The 19,522-nt window shown below is 44.9% G+C and overlaps 1 protein-coding gene across 2 annotated transcripts in view; it reads right to left on the bottom strand.

Moving 5' to 3' along the window:
• Nucleotides 1-1,660: 1,660 nt before the first annotated feature.
• Nucleotides 1,661-19,522, bottom strand: part of LOC142804147 (uncharacterized) — a 227,248-nt gene continuing 209,386 nt past the window's right edge. Inside the window, exons 2-3 of one of the 2 annotated variants that reach the window (XR_012894476.1) lie at nucleotides 7,683-7,935; nucleotides 1,661-3,712 (exon numbers count right to left, since the gene is read on the bottom strand). Coding sequence is in view for 1 of the 2 variants with exons in the window: in XM_075890751.1 (XP_075746866.1) it covers nucleotides 7,750-7,935 (186 nt within the window). In the remaining variant the exon portion in view is untranslated. The remainder of the gene's footprint in view (nucleotides 3,713-7,682; nucleotides 7,936-19,522) is intronic. The other variant, XM_075890751.1, reaches the window with a different exon arrangement.

The following is a 19,522-nucleotide window of genomic DNA, read 5'->3' as shown; positions in this document are numbered from 1 at the left end:
ATTAATTGCGACCACAATAAAAAATAATAGTCATTTATTTAAATAATTTATGAAATACTATTTGGGTCTAAGGGTCTATTTGGGTCTAACTTATACATTATATTTGGGCTAAGCATGAGAACAATACACGAATACATACATACATCAATAGCAATCTGAAAGAAGAAAAGCTGAAGAAAAAACTCTCAACTAAATTAGATATACTCTGCAAAAGTATGAATGAAAATGACATCGAAGCAAATAACGGTAGTAAGAACACACTGTGTGCGCAATGTGTGTGCAATAAACAAGCAATATTGTGAAGGAGAGCTGGAGAAGTTTACCTGGCTTCACATGACATGCTACTTGATGTACCGATTGATGACTATGATATATACAGTGATAAAGACATAACACATACAGACACAGGTACAAACTACGCGAAATACAACGTTTCGTTCAGGCCTGTGGCCCGCAAGAATTTCAGTAGCGCTTTTGTGGCTTGTACTGGAGCTGTTCTGCCATTGGCCAAGGATATTTTTGAACTCCAAGTTTGAGTCCCGCTGTAGATTTAAGGCCATCTTCAGCGAGTTTCTCTCTGATGCGTATATCGCACACTCACAAAGGACGTGATTGATGTCTTCTACGACGCTTCATTGAACACAAAGTGGTGAGCTTCGAAGGTTGATTTTATTCTTAAAGTAATTGGTATACGTGGCGTTTAGTCGGATGTGGTGTAAATATGCTTCATCTTGCTTGTTGATATCTTGCGGCATACTGAAGTGAGACGACGTATCTTGTGACTGAGGTCCCCTTTGAGGCATCGCTGGAGGCGCCAAGCGTGCGCCGACACTAGTGTTGCAGCGTCTTCTTTCAAGCAAACTAGTATCTCGACGATTTATGCCGAAGCGTCATGTCCAGCTTTGGCAGCGTCATAAGCCCGGACGTTGACCTACATTCCTCAGTGGGCAGAAGTCCACTGCTGAACAATGCGATGATGGAAGTCGCAGGATTTCTTGCATAATTAAGCGTTTTATGTCCATGACGTGTTGGTCCTGCATGCATGGAGACTTCAGCGACTGCAGCGCTGCTCTTGAGTCAGTAAACATGACACAGGACTGAGCTGTATGGTCCAAAATGGAGCAAAATGCAGTCCGTACTGCACCCTGTTCAGTAGCTGTTGATGAAGTGCATTGACTAAGAGTAGCAGAGATGACAACATTGGCTTATGGAATTCAGACGCCAATGGCGGATGATGTAGATGTAAAAGAGCCGTCAGTGTATATATGGCGGTGAGCTCTGTAGCTGTTTTCCACATGCTCTAGAGTTAAATACACGAGTGCTGGTCTAGGTCTGCGTCTCTTGCTCTTGAACACAGGCAGGAGGGTGACTATGGTCCATGAAGGAGTTTTGTACGATGGTTCTGTATGCTTACAAAGCCTAGGACGGCGAACTCACTCATTAGTTGACTCACTTGGACTCGAATCAAGCTGTGAATCTGAGTCCGAGTGAGTCTGGTTCAAGAAAATTCTGCGTACATGACGGCACGTGCAAGCTGTGAATGTGAAGTGCCTCTTAAGGTACTGGAATTCCAAAGAAACACCTACCTTGCTTGGACAGCTGGCGGTCACTATATCCTCGCTGTCGATGGAAGTGAGATTTAAATCACACAGAACGCGAGTTTTATTTTCTACTGTCGTTTTATTATCAAAGGGGATTTACATCTTCGCTGCAAAGCTCCGCAGTACGTTTAAACATTAAAGACGGCGAAGTAACAGCAATGCAACTGTATCCCTATATAGGGCTTCCAGGTACGTCACAACACGTACGCCGTAACAGTGATACGATGCTCGCTTTTCACCTAAGCTGCAAGCAAATTCTGCAGTACACACATAAGGAACAAATCTTTTACAAGAACGAATGCAGAACAGAAGCTGTGCAGAGTAAATTCAAGAGGCAGCACGTAGCCAGAAACCATCGCCAAATATCTTGTACCTATTGCCCCAAAATTTGCATGACAGCAAAGCACAGGTCACGCTCATACATTGCGTCGAATACGAGCTATCATGACGGATATGGGAGGCCACGTCTGTGCCATAGTGGTAAACTGAAGCTGCTAGTTTTCAGCAAAATTGCTTAGTTTATCGCTTCAGTTCTATTTTTAAAACACGAATAGCGCTCACTTTACGACACGATTAATCTAAATGGGGTGCAATGGGCATGCGACAGAAATGCGTACGTCAAGATCTGCGGAGTGAACCTGTCTAGGGTGATTGCGGGAGGGTGCACACTACACATAATGCTTGTGGCACGCGCTTCGCTGTTCGTGTTTTCTTTGACGCCAATTGTATACCTGCCTCCCAAAGGCCGTCTTCCTAGCTCTCTAGGCAGCGATGCTCTAAGCATTCTATGCTCTTACGGAACCATCAATTGATCTAAATCAAATGTAGGCAACATCTTGAGACGAAGGGCCAAATTGCATGAAGCCGACACAGCGCGGGTGGCATGGCGAATCTGAGGGGGGGGGGGGGGGGTCAAGCTTGACTTGAGATAACAGGCCACTATGTTGCTGCTTCTACACTAAGGCAGCTGTCGCCCTTAAAAAGTGAAGGATCTGAGACCTCTACAACAATAAATCCCCTTGGAAGCATTCCAATCTGCGATCAAGCGCCGCAGAACAACAGAATCATAGAATTGCAAGCTCAAATTTTTCAGCTACTGTATCACCAGAGTATGAAATGGGCAGCTCTTAGATAGCAAGTGATGAAAGAAACTTTAGCTATGAGGTGAAGCAAGTCTTCAGGAACATGAATAGGGTAGTTGCGAACAGTGCGGAAACTTGTAAGTATACTGCGGCAATTCTTTGAGAATGTCACTAAATAACCACGATATGCATTTATTGACTTTATGGAGGCGTGTAATTCACTTGCTGCTAAGTGCACTCGAAGCTTGTTTAGAATTCTCACAATGTCGTACTCTTTTCTGAACGTACATCATTGAGTGGTTTCAGACGCGGTCTGCAATACGAAAATATCACGGAAGGAAGGTAGCTGCTTGTATTGGGCCACAGTTGTAGTGTAGCTGCCAGAAAAAAACGACAAGAAAGAGATGGTTGTGCTACTTCAAAAAACAAATAAAGAATTTATTACGGAAAGAACAAATGCCGTAAATGACCGCATGGTTATACATACGTTATTCTACCCTAATAAAATGTTGGTGGTGGCCTCTTTTTTAACGTGGTCATGATGCAATCAGCACTAAACCCTTGTGCCGTGTAGAGAACGTGGGCATAAAATGTCATCCTGAACATCAATGCAAGCACGTATTTGCCACCTGCTGCCACCATAGAGAACAGAGGCCAAGAGCTCTTCAAGCTGCGTAGAGCAGCTCTTTTCTTGGCCCCTGCCATTCTATAAGAGTTTCTACAATGAAATTATAGAATAACAGAATAGAATAAAACATCGACAAATTGCCGGCACATAAAGGCTGCACGTCGGACACGAAGCTTTACAGTACGTTGAGAGGATTTTTTTTCTTATCGCTTCATGGTCCACATAGAAAAGTACGATGCAATAATCAACTTTCTCCACACATGCGGTGGCCAGCTGCTTGTCTCGCATTCAATATAACTGCAAACGTTGGACTCAATCGTGGTGTTGCCTCTCAGCTTGTGAAAGTCGGAAGGGAAGCTCAGTCTTCACTTGCTTGCAGGATACCCGTCGCAACGCTGAACCTGCAATAGACAAAAAATTGGCAGATCCCACGTACAGTGGGAATCGATGATATGCGAAGCACGACTGAGGAAGGTTGATGCATCGCTTTAAAATCCACCCAACATTACGAGGCGGAGGTGAATTATGCCGTACATGACTTCCATGTCATGACTTTTACGTTTGGACGTGCCATTTACCTTCCTCATCAATTCATGTCACATGATACCACATGTGCACGTGTGAAGCTTGCAAAACGGCCACGAGAGCACCATGAGCGTGGCATGTAGTCATGTTGTTACTTGACACGCACTTGAGGATTATCATGTTTGCAACAGTCGCATACCTTCGTCATCCATTCACGTCTCGTAATGCTAAATTTGGTGCATGTGAAGCTAGCGAAATGGCTGTGAGCGCATCATGAGCGTGGCATGTAGTCATGTTGTTACATGACACGCATCTCATGATTATCATTTTTGTACCAGTCACATACTTTTGTCATCCATTCACGCCCCGTAATATCAAATGTGGTATATGTGAAGCTAGCGAAACGGCGGCGAGCGCATCATTTAGGGCCCAATATACTCCGACGTAGCGTTACTAGGATATAGTAACGTTGACTTCGACGTAACGCTGACGGGCAAACACGCTGGGCGCAGCGACGCTAGCATTCTATTAGCCCCGAGAAGTTGGAGTAGTGCCTCCGAATGGGAGGCCTGTGTCTCGAGAAATATATCGTGTATTTCGGTATCGAAATATATATCGAGTCACAAGAAATATATCGTATGCGCTCACCTTAGAATACCACCGCCGCTGTTGTGTCGGTTTTTCTCGTGTACTTGCTCACTGAACACGTTGTTCAGTTCCATGTTTCTCTTGCACTAATTTTGGAGCTTCATTTCACCAAAATTATTGAGGTCATGTGCGGAAATCTTCATTGCTGTCAGGTTCTATCTTCGTACAGAATCGTAGCAACGGTGCTATCGCACTCTTACCTACCAGTTTAGAAAGCCATCTCATAAATTAATTTTCTCTGCAGCTGACTAGCTGTATGCGGAAATGACGAAAGGGACCAGTCGTCGCCTTGTCGGAGGCTGTTTAATTATTATTTGTACCGCATCGCTGACTGCGCCATTGAAAATGTTCATTTCGACTTCCTGGCGTTAGTGTTAGAATCGTTGCTATCAGCGCTGCGCCCGTGTGAAGTGAACATCCGTGCATTGTGACGCGGCGGTAGATCACCCCAGAATTTGACGCCAATTCGGGTATGCGACTACACAATTCCTGGCGACTGTCGCGAAGAAACATGTATATATGATCGGAGTAAACGTACATATCCAAAAATTTTCTAAACCATTGAGTGTGGCAGTACAGTTTTGTGTATTTTCCGAATATGTGAAGTTTGGGCTTATGACAGTAAGATTCATGTAAAGTATTTCGTATGAAAAAGCTCAATTATTCTAAATAATTTAGATTATTCGCAGATACAAACGCGACTTTGACGGTAAAGCGCAATGTATTTAGGGAATTAGAAGCATCCTAATTTCATTTGTGATATTTAAGGACACACATGTTCCCATCCCGGAGTCTATGGCTAGTTGTAATCACGTTAGCACCACTTAGCATATGTTCCTATAGCACCAATTTCTTGGTGTACTTGCTTTGCAGTACACAAAGAAGTACACCTTGGTGTACTGCAAAGCAATGCACCGTTGCTGCACATCTTGCTTTGCAATACCGCGACAAGCTTGGTCACGCCAACGACAAGCTCCGGGCGTAAAATATAGGCACAGAGTGGGTAAACTCCCGTTGGTTACAACATTCAGTTACGTGCACTCCAACATGACAAGTGAGTAGGGCGTGGCCGCCATTTTTCAAAATTCCTTGACTAATGCTCCTATTGGTCCGCGGTGACCGATTCGGTGGCAAACGCAGCGAAAATCGGTCCGAGAGCGATCGGCGTGGAGAGTGCACCCTTTCAGCGGATCTGGCCGCCGCCGAATCAGATTCGGCACACACTCGGTGGCCGGAATGCTCAGTGTGAACGCGCCCTGAACGCACCTGAAATGCGACATGCAGCGTTTCGCGCCGACGACGTTACCCAGGCAGCACCGCGTCTGCCTTTCTTCATGACGGAGAAACGCCGGGTGCGCTCGAACACGCATGCGTCAAAGAAAAAAAAAAACTAACGCGCGTTGCGTTACGTTGAAGTGTATTGGCGCTTTGAGTGTGGAATGTAGTCATATTTTTACATGACACGCATCTCATGATTATCATGTTTGCACCAGTCACATACTTCGTCATCCATTCACGGGACATAATACCAAATTGGGCATATGTGAAGCTGGCGAAACGGCCACGATCGCATCATGAGTGTGGTATGTAGTCATGTTGTTACATGACACGCATGTCATGATTTTCATGTTAGGGTGTGTCACTTGTGTTCATCATGCAGTCATGTCATACCATACCAGTTTTGCAACATGTCATGTGAACGAAACCACCGCAAGAGCAGCAAGAGCATGAAATGCCCTCTTCCTGAAATGCCTTCTTCCAAGTCTATTTTTCTTCGTCGGAAAACAGCGTAGAAACGAGACAATCTTTGACACGTTGGTTCTGCTTCTACACAAATGTGACTGTTTAAACAACAGTCTCGAGAGTAGGCATTGTAGACGATAAGTGCAGCGCTTGCTTCGTTCCATTCTTTACTTAGCGATTTCCATCAGTCGCATGTCAACAAACACTGTTGTATATATGTCTGCATTGCGCAGTACCGATAATAAATGAACTGCATGAATATCGTTGTCATCAATCCACGTTGACGTAGCAATCAAAAGAAGTGTATAACCTCTAGGGATGCTTACGAAGCACTTTAGCCCATCCACTTCCACATGAACAGCCAGAATGGTTTCTCTTTGGAAAAAAAAAGCCTGGGCACAGTATTTTTCTCCGATTCAAGCAATGTTAAACTGAACGTAGCGAAAGCGAAACGAGAATGTGGCTACGGCTACACATTTACTGTTGCACTGGAATAAGCTGAAGTACGTTCCGGATTTCCATGATGTGCTCATTCTTGGCCATGTCTGCCGCATTTCAATTTGAACGATTTGCGAGGACATGGACACCTGTGCACGGGGTACACTGACGGTGCGCTTACTCACGCGTGAGCGCATAAAATTTTTTATGCTTCGTTGATTACGGGCTGCTAAGTACCCTTTTCGGACTGAAACTGCAGCCTTCGAGCTAAATCTGCGATGCCGGAAGTAGATAATATAAGCCTTGTTTCTCGTTCGGCAGAAAATATGGGGAGGAAGGGGAAAAATGGGCCTACATCTGTATAACCCTCTCTATATAGTGCGTCATATGCGAAGTGTTGAACTTCGACACGATCGCTTCCTTTCGTGCGAACTGCGTTCGTATGCTTCCGCGTTGCTTTGTACGCTCTCCTTGACATTCTCTTCCGCTTCCTCTCCAGTATAGCACCTGTTTGGGCATGAAACTTATAAGATGATGACGTAGTCGGCTACGTGACGGTCCGAGGCCCTCTGCTATCCACACCGTTCCCCGAACCTTTGTCGCTCACCATCACCTCGCATACAGAAGGCGTATAGTTCCTCTCGAGGGAATAAATACGGCGTATAGCTCTCGTAGTTGAGAGAGCGAGCGGGAGGCCTTTCGAGCACTCTCGTAAACATTGCCTGCCGCGGGTCGCCTCAATCTCTGACAACCGCGAAGAACTCCTTTCCATCGGTCGCTTTCGCGAGACGCACTTACGTGCTGAATATTTCGTTCTCTCGCCAGACTTTCGCAATAAAGCCCCGACCTTACGCGCTGCACGTCGTCAATACAAAGAACGACGTTTCCTACAAGGGGGAGACAATATTTCTCGCGCAGTGACATTTGAAAGGTGAGCAGAAAAAAACACGAAATCACATTCTGTTAACTGAACTATGAGGAGACAAGGAACAGAAAAAAAGCAAATAAAAGATATACCTCTAGAATGGTACTTGTTTGTCGCGGCAGGAAATGGTAACAGACAGGCAAACCGACCAGGGACTCTTCATTTCCGGCGGCGGAAGCAGGAGACGGCGTTGAAGTAGCAGCGCCAGAACATCTTCCCTTCGCCTCGGCGCCGTAGCTCCATCGGCGGCGTGTAGCTCACCTCGGCGTCAGACTTGAAGGCCTTCAGGAGAGGCTGCATTAACTTGTTGAGCAGCATCGTCGACCTTTTGCTCGGTGGCGGCGCCTGCGCAGGGCGAACGACAGTAAAGAAGAAGAACGAGGCACATGCTGTGGGCGAGATAATGAAACGATGGAGCATGATCACATTGAATGTGGAGAAATGGGCCCAGGTGTAAGCTTGGGCACGAGCCTACATGAAGCCTTGGGTTTAGGGGACAACAATAGAAAACTGGAAACACCCACGATGTAAATAAGCGACAGTTAGAGTATTGGTGGCAGATAACAAGAGAGGAGACGAAAATGAACAGTGGAAAAAATAATGACATTCTGCCGTATGGGACAGAGAACTAGCCAGGGAATTAACGTTTTTTTCATAATCAGATAGATTTAACGGAAGTAACAGAAGTAAACAGGTTATGCCTATATATAAAAAAAGTGACAAAAACTTTTATTTTCATTTTTGGTCCAGCCTGGTGGGGCACGTGCCAACGCGCCTTTATAATGGGGATACTTGTAGCATCCATCCATCTGACACGCGTTTAGGCGTCATAATAGACCAGTGAGCTTCCTTTCCACCGCATTGAGTGCTAGTGGCTTTATTTCTTTTACTGCAAAGCTGCATATGGATAGGCACTGGTGGATAGCGTCCACGCACAAAAACACGCATAAAAAAAGATTCGGCAGATCCCTAATCGCCGTTATGCGAAGCATGCGGAGGGAAAGTGATCGTGTTGCAATTTTTTCATTGTGTGACACGTCATGAAATGACGCCAAATATATGTAGAAATGTTACATGCACAGACATATGTTAAAGAGTTGCAGATGTTTATATAACCGGTTGTTTGCACTTGCGCAATGGCGCCAACTAGAAGATACGTATTAGCAACACCAGAAGCTGATATGAAGCGCTGATGCTCGTAAGGATGCTGGCCCTGAACACTGCCACATAAATCAACTTCAGCGCATGGCAACTAACGCCAAATAACGTTAACCCGACTTGACGGATGTATGAAAGGAGCACATGTGTAATGTTTAAAAAATTGGGTAGGTAGCTCTGCAACCACTATTGACGTTTCACGAAAATTAACGTCTATGTGAAAAGTAGTTCCGAGACCTGGCATATCTCTTTGGTAAAATGCTTGATTGTCACGCACAATGCTTGGGTTCGATTCCAGCTAGGACCCTGACATTTATTCTTTGGATTCATCAGGTTTACGCTACTGATTTTGGTTATTAATGCTCGCACGTTAATATTGCCCATGTGTGTTCTCATCGTTCCTGGGTAGATACTAAGTGTCAATCACCTGTGTAGCACACCCGCATACCAGCGGCACATACTCGCCCGCGGGTATGTGCCACTCTCTGGCGGGACGTGTTTGACGACGTACGTGACGGGATTGTGGCATTATTGAGGTCTTGAGCAGCGCGTCATATTCTTCAAACCATCTTACCCTCCTGTGCTCAGTTTGGTTCACGCCAAGTTAAGGGGGTGACCACGGGAGCATCCAAACGTAAGCGGCTAGATAGATAGATAGATAGATAGATAGATAGATAGATAGATAGATAGATAGATAGATAGATAGATAGATAGATAGATAGATAGATAGATAGATAGATAGATGGATAGATAGATACGCTCAAAGGCGCCGAAGTTCGCTAAGAAATGCTTCGCATTTAAAATGCGGGATGAACCGGTTAACTCAACTAATGTAGAGTTCGTGCTTGAACAAAAAAGAGATATAAAAGTAAAGACAAAGGTTGATTTCGTGGACATAACAGATTCACGTGAATAATTGGGCTAGAAAGACAAAGCCGCTTGCATAAAAAGTGAACGTCACGCCATTTTTGTACTTTAGAAACAAGGTTTTTTTTTTACGTACTACTGTATTCATTGAAACCAGCATGCCATGTTGCCAGTGATGAAATTATATTGGTCGTGCGCAAAAGGGACCCCGTAATATTTGAGTGCATAAATCTTTGTTCGCTGAATATAGTCGAACTTATATAATATATAGCTTTACTTCAGCAATATTCACTTTATATTATACCAACCATTGGGACAGCTTTGCTGGCTTGCATGTTCATAGTAGTGAGAATGTTCTGATATTGTTATTGTCTTTTAATTTCGAATTGTCTTTGAATTTTGTTTCAAAGGTAACGTGCGCGAGAGATCGTAGTGTCTAAAAAGAGCCTGAAAATTTCTTGAAGCAAACATCTATTTGGACAGCGAAACTGATAGAAATTCATCAAATGAAGCCTACGAGTTTTCAAACGATGTCGACTGAGTACAAAACCAAAGTTTAGTGATACCTCCGAAGTCACCATCTTTAAAACTGGGATTTGGAATGCCCTGTTGTTCCAGAATACAATATTTTAAATTTCCTTCCTCTGACTGTTTGGGACGTTGCGAATGGAAGTGACGATGGTTTTGACAGCATATTTATATAACAGCAGGCGCCATGAATTAGAGGCTTTTTTTAAAAAAAAACTTTTTTGAGGTCTTATTGGCTAAGGAATAAACACCATGGTGAAAATCGGACGATGCAATGCGCACGTACGTACTTTGCGCATTCTCATTAAAATGCCCGCCGCCCGCATAAGGTCGTACGTCTCCTGTATGAGTGCTGAAACCAGAAAATAGTCAATTGAATGCTAAGACAACAGAAGGGGACAAAGCACGAACAAATCATCGTTTCAGAAAGAGGTTTAGGAAGTGAAAAGGGGCCTGTGGAAAATAGGGATGCTTGCCAAATCAGCAGTGGAAAGAGATCTACGATAACTTCTGCGGTTAATCTATGTTTGAAGCCAAGACGGGAGATAGTATGAAGAGATGGACACACTATGTGGTACGCGCTTAGAGGAGAACGAAACGGCGGGACGCCTGATACTTTGCTCCTAAGTGCTTCACTTTATACGGCCCAATGTGTTGGGGCTGAAATTTTCAAATAATAAGGTTTTAAGGACAGTGAAGGCAAACTATAGTAATTCAGCAGGCAGTGGCGACCAAGAGGAGGTTTGCTGATAATGTGGGATAAAATGAAGGTACGAGTGAATAATTAAATAATTGTTGACGCTTAACGTCCCAAAACCATGATATAATTATGATAGACTGCCGTAGTGGAAGAAATTTACCACCTGGGGTACTTTACCACAGGCCTAAGCCATTATAGCTTCCATCGAAAATGCGACCGGCACGGCCCAGATTCGATCCCGTGAGCTACGGGTCAGAAGTCGAGTATCATGATTAATGGACCACTGTAGCGGGTAACGTACGAGGAAAATTTAGTTGTTAACTACTAGGGTTAGTACTTGATTATAGTTTATGGCTAGGTCACGTAAGCCGCCGACCTGCCAAACACGTTTACAGACCCATCTATTAATCGAACCATGCATCCATCGATGCATCAAGCACGCAGCGGGCATGTAAACAGGCCTCCAACAATAGAGTCTGCCGCCAAGTGTGAAGCGTGGGCTGTAGTTTTATTGCTGCATGCTGATGGGTACGGCGCAGCTGAAATTAATTGACGAATGAGTAGTGCGCATGGCAAAAATTTGTGAATGACAATCTGAAGGTCGCAGCTTGGGTTTGTCCCAGAACCAAGTTTTCTTCTTATCTACTTCACTTCATTCATATCTATATCACAACTATACTAGAATACGCTCAGAGCAGTACAAATAATGTTGCGTGTACCACCCTTGTCTTTGTTATCTACTGGCTTTCATCAAGATTGTGTCAACACAGTAAGGCAGTGGTGCAGAGACTTGGAAGCAGAGCACATGAACATTCCATATGCAGGCGGACAAGAAAAGAAAGTAAACCGCTAGAGTTGCTCAGTGAGCGCACGAGGAATTTCGAGAAATTCGCCGATTCACAGTTTCTGTGCGGAGCAATTCACTCACTGAAACTCCGCCGCCAGTTTCATCAGAAGTTAACGCTACTACAAGCTATGAGTGAAGTAGTGAAGTAGGTGTCCTTTAGATGCTGACTGGCCATCCAAAAACGCAGCGAACCAGTGGCGTAGCCAAGGGGTGAGAAAATTCAAACACTCTTGCCGAAATGTTTCAGCTTTGCCAGTGTAAACTGCATACACACATACCAAAGCACGCACGAACATACATAAAGTATAATTGAATCTCCGCCCCTCCCACCTCCCAGAAAAAAAAATCCTGGCTATGCCCGTACAGAAAACTGCTGATGCCTTAACCTGTCTCCAGTGCGAATATGATGAAGGCGTCCGTTTCGAGACTGGAGTAATGAAAGTACAATTCAAACAATGGAACAATCCTGAGTTCTCGAGAGTAAAGAAGTTCGAGCGAACTTTCTCCAGCAAGCAGTGTTCGCCTATTGTGTTCTGGAACAGAAATTGTCTTCCCTTCATGGAACTCACGGAACCAAGCGCGAACATTACTGTAGCCTCGTACAGCATCACTCTTAGGCGTCTACATAGGGAAATTCAGAACAGGCGAAGAGGAACGCTGTCGCGAGGAATTGTTCTGCTTTGTTAGAATGCGTAGCTGCTCTAGTCAGCTGCAGAAAATAATCTCTTGCAGTGCTTTCGGTGGCACCCATCATACGGACCGCATGAAACTCCCTCTGACCACCATCTCTTTGCTCGCATGAAGTGCGAGAGGATGGCAATATGGCTCGGACAGAAAGGTGCAGACCAGCGTGCAGACGTAGTTGAAAGCACAAAAGGCTACCTTCTACGACGATGAGTTAGGAAAGTCGGTGCCGTGCTCATTAAAAACGGTGACTACATATAGAGAAGCAGCTGGCATGTGTACACAAATCTTCAAAACAAAGTAGCTTCAGTTTACACTTTGGTTCCTATTTCACGAGTGATCAGTCTCTTAAAAATAAAGTCTGTCGTACTAGACGCCCTTTTCACTAAGTATACACGATTTTTTCATTAGAAGAGGGGCAGTAATTGACACAAACAAAAAGACAACAGAAAATGCAAGTGACTTAATTTTTTACACGTAACAATTTACGTTCGTGGTCTCGGAGCTTTCGTGTTTAAAATATGGTGGAACATGGAAATACTGGCGTACTGTTTTGGAATTTTACCCCCTCATTCACGCAACCTTTACAAATTATCCTTTTATCAATCAATATAAAAAATTGAGCGAAGCTCAGTGCTTACTTACAGGAATCGGGTGACTTGGAGTGTGAGGAAATGTTGACCTCTTAAAATACTAAAGAGAAGAATGCGTTCTTTAGGTTGTCAACCAGTAATGAAGTTCGAGTCACGATACAGTAACATTGCGAACTCGCGCATATTTTCGTGTTGGAATAATTAGAGCGAAATTCGATACTGAAATCGTTCCGATGCCAGTCGAATTGTAAGAGAGAGATTTCTTACGGTGCGGTGCGTATTTTGCGGCAGTTATGAACGACGTGAAGACATGAACCCTGAAGCGGTGTTCAACTTTCTTCACGTGGTGTCAAAAGGCACGCAAATATGGATGCCTGTAAAAGTCGTATGCTTCGTTGTGCACGTTATATTCTCGGCTATAGGAAGGACAAGTTGCAAGTTGGGCCGTCTTTGTGTAGCAGTTGTAAGAAAATAAGAAAAGTTGACAGTACGCGTTGCAAAAAAAAAAAGGGGGGTGGGGGTGGAGGGGAGTGTAATATGCTTTGACGTAAGACACTTGGCAACATATATAAAAGTGAGCGGCTGCGCGAAAAAACGCAGACGCTGAAAAGGCAAATGGCAACGCGAGCGTTTTTTTTTCTCGCGCTGCCATTAGCTTTTAACCATTCAACACGAACTTACCTAACCTACTGCCGTTTTGTAGGCAAGATATTAGAGTATACAAAAAATGTAGTTTATCATTATTCACTGGCTGGCTAATTTAAAGTGTCACGTTGGTGAAATGACACGATGTTTGAGTAACTGATGAACTGAGCTGCGTTGTTGTTGTTGTTGTTGTTGTTGTTGTTGTTGTCGTTGTCGTTGTTGTTGTTGTTGTTGTTGTTGTTGTTGTTGTTGTTGTTGTTGTTGTTGTTGTTGTTGTTGTTGTTGTTGTTCTCCTATTGTCAGTGGCGCATACCCACTGTGGGGGATCGGCAAAGAATCGAGTGGCTTTAAAATTCACTGTTCAGATTTAGAATGATGGAGGTATAACAGAAATATTACCGATAGCCTAGGCAAGTGTGGTGCTTGATGTAATGCATACAAATATTTACATAAACGAAATTATTCTTAGAATAGAGCAATAATCTGATTTTATACGTATATAATTATGTGGACATGTTAGGATAATGAAACTGGTTAATTAGTCAACCTATTAGTTTCATCAATATAGTCCCGGACGGCCGCGCATACTGTCCCATTAGAGAAACCAGAAGTGGAAGCTCCAAAAAAAAAAATGACAGGCAGAGATAAGTCCATACTAATACCACGCAAAGGTATTTCTAATAGGGTTTTTCGTAATGTGTTAAACCGCCTGCAAGTCAAAAAGAAATGGTCTATTGTTTCCAGTTCATCACAGAATGCGCACAGTGGCGAAGGTGCCTGGGCAGACCTGTGTTTATAGAAATTTAGCTTTGGTACCCCGCAACGCAGCCTTGTGATAGCTACTTCTTGTTTTCGAGTGCGTTGGAAGTGCAGCCATCGCCCAATCTTTGAGTGCGTTGCCCTCTGCTGAATGATCCTCAAGTATTGTCCACGCCGACAAATAGGAACGCACCAGAAATCGCTGAAGCCCCCCCCCCCCCCTTTTTTTTTTGTTCACAAGCCTGGTCATATGTGACTGATAAGGTTAAGGTCGTCTTGAATGTTGCAAAACAGTAGATTGATTATTTATCCACCAAATTGGTAAAATTTCTGACATATGTTGCACTGTTTATACGAGTATCTCAAACTGAATTTTGAGTTGCTATCCCGCGCCCATGCCGTGTTTCTTTCTCGTCTTTGGTGCGTTTTTATTTTTAGTTGAGTTTTTCCTAAGAATATATTACCAACTTGGCCAGCGCTCAGATCATGATCTTATTTGTTCAGGCACTTTTCTCATTATTTAAAAAAATCTAAGCTTGCCAGACGCTATCGGTTCCATATTTCAGCGAAGCCAATTATGATTCGACTCTATCAGACTCACTATGAGTAAAATAGAGTCGTTAAGCCGAGTGAGTCCGCGTGAGTATTATTTTGGTGAATGTAAGTCCAAATAAGTCCAAAGCACGAGATATGTTTGTAGAGTGAGTCAATGAGATCCTCCTTTTTGCCGACCTACAAATAGGTGTACTTTAAAAGTTGGCCGCAGTATTCACTGACGATACGGCAGATGTCAACGTTCTTATATAAAGTAATGAATTTCTAAGAGTGGGTACACCTTGTGAAGGTCTCGCTTGTTAAGATCCCCCTTGGTAGATAAGGAATCTCTATTCGCGCCACCTAGCTACATCGGGTTCCGAACTCATCATGTGAACGAAGTTGATGTCATGTATTGTCGCGCCGACTGCAAAACGTTTCTTGCATTCATTGGTGCCGCTCTGGAGACGTCGAACTGAAAATCTGTCGCTTATCACGCTATGCCGTCTTGCCTGTCGTTGTTCAGCATAGTCATGAATGAGATTAAGACCACATCGGTTGCCTCGGAACGTTGGAAGTTCTCTTGGGATACTACAACGCAGAAATTCTGATCTCTCTGTCTGTTGATTTGTGTTTCCAATGATTCAACCACCCGGTGAATGTTGTAGCCGATGCTCAACGCCCACATATTTTTATCTGGTAGCTGAATTTATACTTGTCAACATTGTCAATCAAAAAGCAAATATTATGCATACTTGAGGTGCAACATCAATACGTATGCATTTGGTAGAGTGTTTCTTTATTTAGAAAATGCGTAGATACTTAATTCCAAAGAACGCAGTGTTTATTGCACTAAGCTGAGAATACGACGCTATGAGCGAGGAAGCGAGTGTTTCAGACGCTTCGCTAAAACGACATCGTGCTGTCACGTATGTAGCAGTAACTCTCCGTTCTAAAAAAAAAAAAAATCGGCAGTTCCCGCGCATCTGGAAATCGACGTTGCGTGAAGCATGCAGAGGAAAAGTGACCATGTTGCAATTTTTTTATTGAGCGACATGTCAAGAATTGACGCCGGCGAACACTCGCGTCATTTCATGACATGTTGTCGAGCTTCTGTTCTGCACAAGCGATTGATAAATATGCGGGGTTTAACGTCACAAAACAACCGTATCATTATTAGAGACGCCTTAGGGGAGGGTTCCGGAAATTTGGACCACCTGGGGTTCTTTAACGTGACTCGCATAAGCGTGTGCATGCCTTGCGTGTTGCACAATGAGTGACTTCTTCAGCTGCGTCTTCAGTGCAGCGCAAATTCATCGCATTGCTCGGTTTCTTCCTTTCTTTCTTTCTTTCTTTCTTTCTTTCTTTCTTTCTTTCTTTCTTTCTTTCTTTCTTTCTTTCTTTCTTTCTTTCTCGCTTTCTTTTTTTCTTTCTTTAGCATACATATTACAACGTTCCTAATGCGTGGCGCATTACACGTTGAATGGCTAATAGCTTACGTGCCCAAGAATATGGAAGCTGCTCGGCTATGCACACACCACTTCACACTCGAGTCAGTGGGCGGGGGCGAATTGCAGAGGCATTTCTTCGTTTTCCACGTCCAAGCGAAAACCATCTCGGCGAAGCGCGTCGTCTTATAATCGCCTTATCTACTTAGCCTCGCAGTTTCGCCTCTCAGGTTTTCTGGAAACGGGCGTGATTTATGTTGCCCACATTGTCGGAGTGAGCAATTCATCAGAGGAAACGAAGGAAACTTGCGAGTGCTAAGAGTGGCTGAAAAAACTGTGCGAAAAATTGGACGTACGTCCTTTAAAGGGTGGGGGTGGATTGAGACTGTCAATTAGCCAAGGCGGAGGTTACGCGAGGCCGGTCAACCACAGCTCCCAACCGCGTATGCTCAGACAGGGCTGCTGGTCCTAATGCGCTCGCAACGCGCGCAATGAATCATTCATGATACTTTGCAGGAAGTACCACAACAAAGAAGAGGGCTCTTTTGGGCACGCCAACGCTCTCACGAATACCCCGGGCAGATTAGAATCTCCAAGAATTGTTCGATGCCGCTGTTTCTTCGTGAGACGTTCGAGGGCAACGATGATTCTTGTCGCTTTATCATACCACAGGGGTCGTCGCCAAATACACGCGATGACAGTGTCGTTGGCCTTTCGGTACCGTAAACACCGGCTGCGCCGAGTACGAAGGGTGTTGCAAGTCACAGTGGTGTGAACGTTTCGTGACTTATCGATGCTCGGTAAGAAAATACACGTACTCTTTCTCCTGGAAGTTAAGTGTCGCGTAGGTGTAGAGTCATGCCATAGATAGTTTCCCTGTGACGTCGCAGACAGAATATTTATACAGGGTACCTCAATATGGCGGCCAGCGTGTCTCTGTTCTTCCTAAAGTGTCAGTGCAGGAAAGGGTACGCAGACGTTTGGTTTCCGCGTTCTCTAAGTACTCTGCCCGCTTCCTTCTGTCCGCCAGCCGCGCCAATGGAGAAAACAAACGAACGCGAGGGGGCACCGGCACTAATCTGATGCCACCGTCTCCATCTCCGCACGTTCGGGCAAGTTCACGCAGCACCTCACCCGGCTAGTATCCTTAAATGGCGAACACTGTGACGTCAATGAAAACTACGTTTATACCTATTCCATACACTCGCTCGCTAGATTTCGTGCCGACCGGTTGTGCCCCCGCGATCTACGACGACAGTGCAGCTCTGGCCGACCGGCTCGCCCTCCGCCATCTCCTGGCGCCGTGAAGCCCTCGTTGAGTGGTGCCCCGCCCTCGGACTCCTGCGACCGTGCCCATCTTTCCTACCTTCTCCTTACTTCTGTATGTGGGTCTCTCTGTCCCTGTTCCTATCTCTATCCCTGTTTCTTTTAATCGTCCCTATCTCTTTTAAACCTTCCTTAACCCAATCATTGCCCCGCCGCGGTGGTCTAGTGGCTAAGGTACTCGGCTGCTGACCCGCAGGGCGCGGGTTCGAATCCCGGCTGCGGCGGCTGCATTTCCGATGGAGGCGGAAATGTTGTAGGCCCGTGTGCTTAGATTTGGGTGCACGTTAAAGAACCCCAGGTGGTCTAAATTTCCGGAGCCCTCCACTACGGCGTCTCTCATAATCATATAGTGGTTTTGGGACGTTAAACCCCACATATCAATCAATTAACCCAACCATCGTGAGCCGCTGTTGAGGTGTCGCGCTGTGATGCAGACAGTTACGGGGCTCAATTTTATCTTCTTTATCTCTTTTAAGAATAACTTACTACTACATATTCGATGTTTGTAAACTGTGGTAGGCGCCATCGACGTGCCGAGGCGCTTGTAGCGACGTCATGGCGCGCCATCTTCGCCAAGCCCAAAGCTCGCCATCACCCTCTGTGATCACGTTACAACTGCCACAACAGCTACAAAGCGGCCTCCAAGCAAAGCATGTCGGGGAGGAGCCTCCTACGTCCGCTGTGCTTGTGAGATAAATTAAAGTTGTTTACGCGTTCAGTTCTTTACATCGATCAATCGTTGAGAGCGGGGCTACTTGGCAAGATATCATTTTAACATAGGGAGTAGTAGCACAAATGTGACAGGCACACAGAGGAGAAGAAGAAACGTGTCGTGTCGCGAGTGTCGTGTTTCTTCTTCTCCTCTGTGTCCCCGTCGAATTCGCGCTACTATACACCATAAGTCAAACTCATATCTTTAGATCGATTCGTCTTGGTGACAAAAGGGATGAGCGGACACGCAGCGCTGAGTCGGCAACGAAATGATTGCATGGAAAGGATCACACTGCCAATTTGTGCACTGCCTAGATTACCCAAAGAAATGTTTCTTTGCCTCTTATTGCGGTGAAATCCTTTTGTCAATGTTGATGTTTCCCTCCACAAAACGGGCAATTTTGAAACGAGGCAAAGCAGGTGAAAAAAAAGGCCTATGTGTTGATACGTGCGGAAACAGGTGGGAGCGATTCAAACAAAAAATAAAATCAATTTCCTCGCAACTGACCCCTCCTCTCTCTTTTTTCCGCTATGCAGTCGATGCCGTTGCGCATAAACATGGGCGCACGCGTATCAGACATTTACGTGAAAGGAGGCGTAGTTGCCACAGCGTTGGCTGTTGCCAGCCGGGCCACTCAGCGGCGAGAATGCGAACGATCAAGCGTGCACACCATTGCCGCTCGCGGAGAGGCCACACATGTACGTCACTGCGGAATGTATTTATCTGGCCGCTTACGTTCGGGTGCTGTCGTGGCCACCCCCTTAACTTAGCCTTAACCAAAATAAGCATGGGCAGGTAACATGGTTTGACGAGTATGACGCGCTGGTCAAGACAGGAGTAGTGTCACAATCCCGTCGCGTACATCATCAAACACTTCCCGCCAGACAGTGGCACATACCCATGGACGGGTATGTGCCGCCGGTATACGAGTATGTGTTTTCGATGGAGGCGGAAACGCTGTAGGCCCGTGTGTTGATTTCCGTGCACGTTAAACATGTTGGGGCGGGAAATTTCTGGGCTTTTCTCGAGCCCACAACTACGGTGTCTTTTATACTCATATGGTTAAAATTTGCGTATCATTAAATTTGCGTATCAATGTGTATCATTAAATTTGCGTATCATATAACTTAA

This window comes from Rhipicephalus microplus, chromosome 3 (genome assembly GCF_043290135.1).
Source record: "Rhipicephalus microplus isolate Deutch F79 chromosome 3, USDA_Rmic, whole genome shotgun sequence".
In the NCBI taxonomy this organism is placed as follows: domain Eukaryota; kingdom Metazoa; phylum Arthropoda; class Arachnida; order Ixodida; family Ixodidae; genus Rhipicephalus; species Rhipicephalus microplus.
Note: the sequence above shows the minus strand (reverse complement) of the source record. Positions and strands in the feature narration are given on the sequence as shown.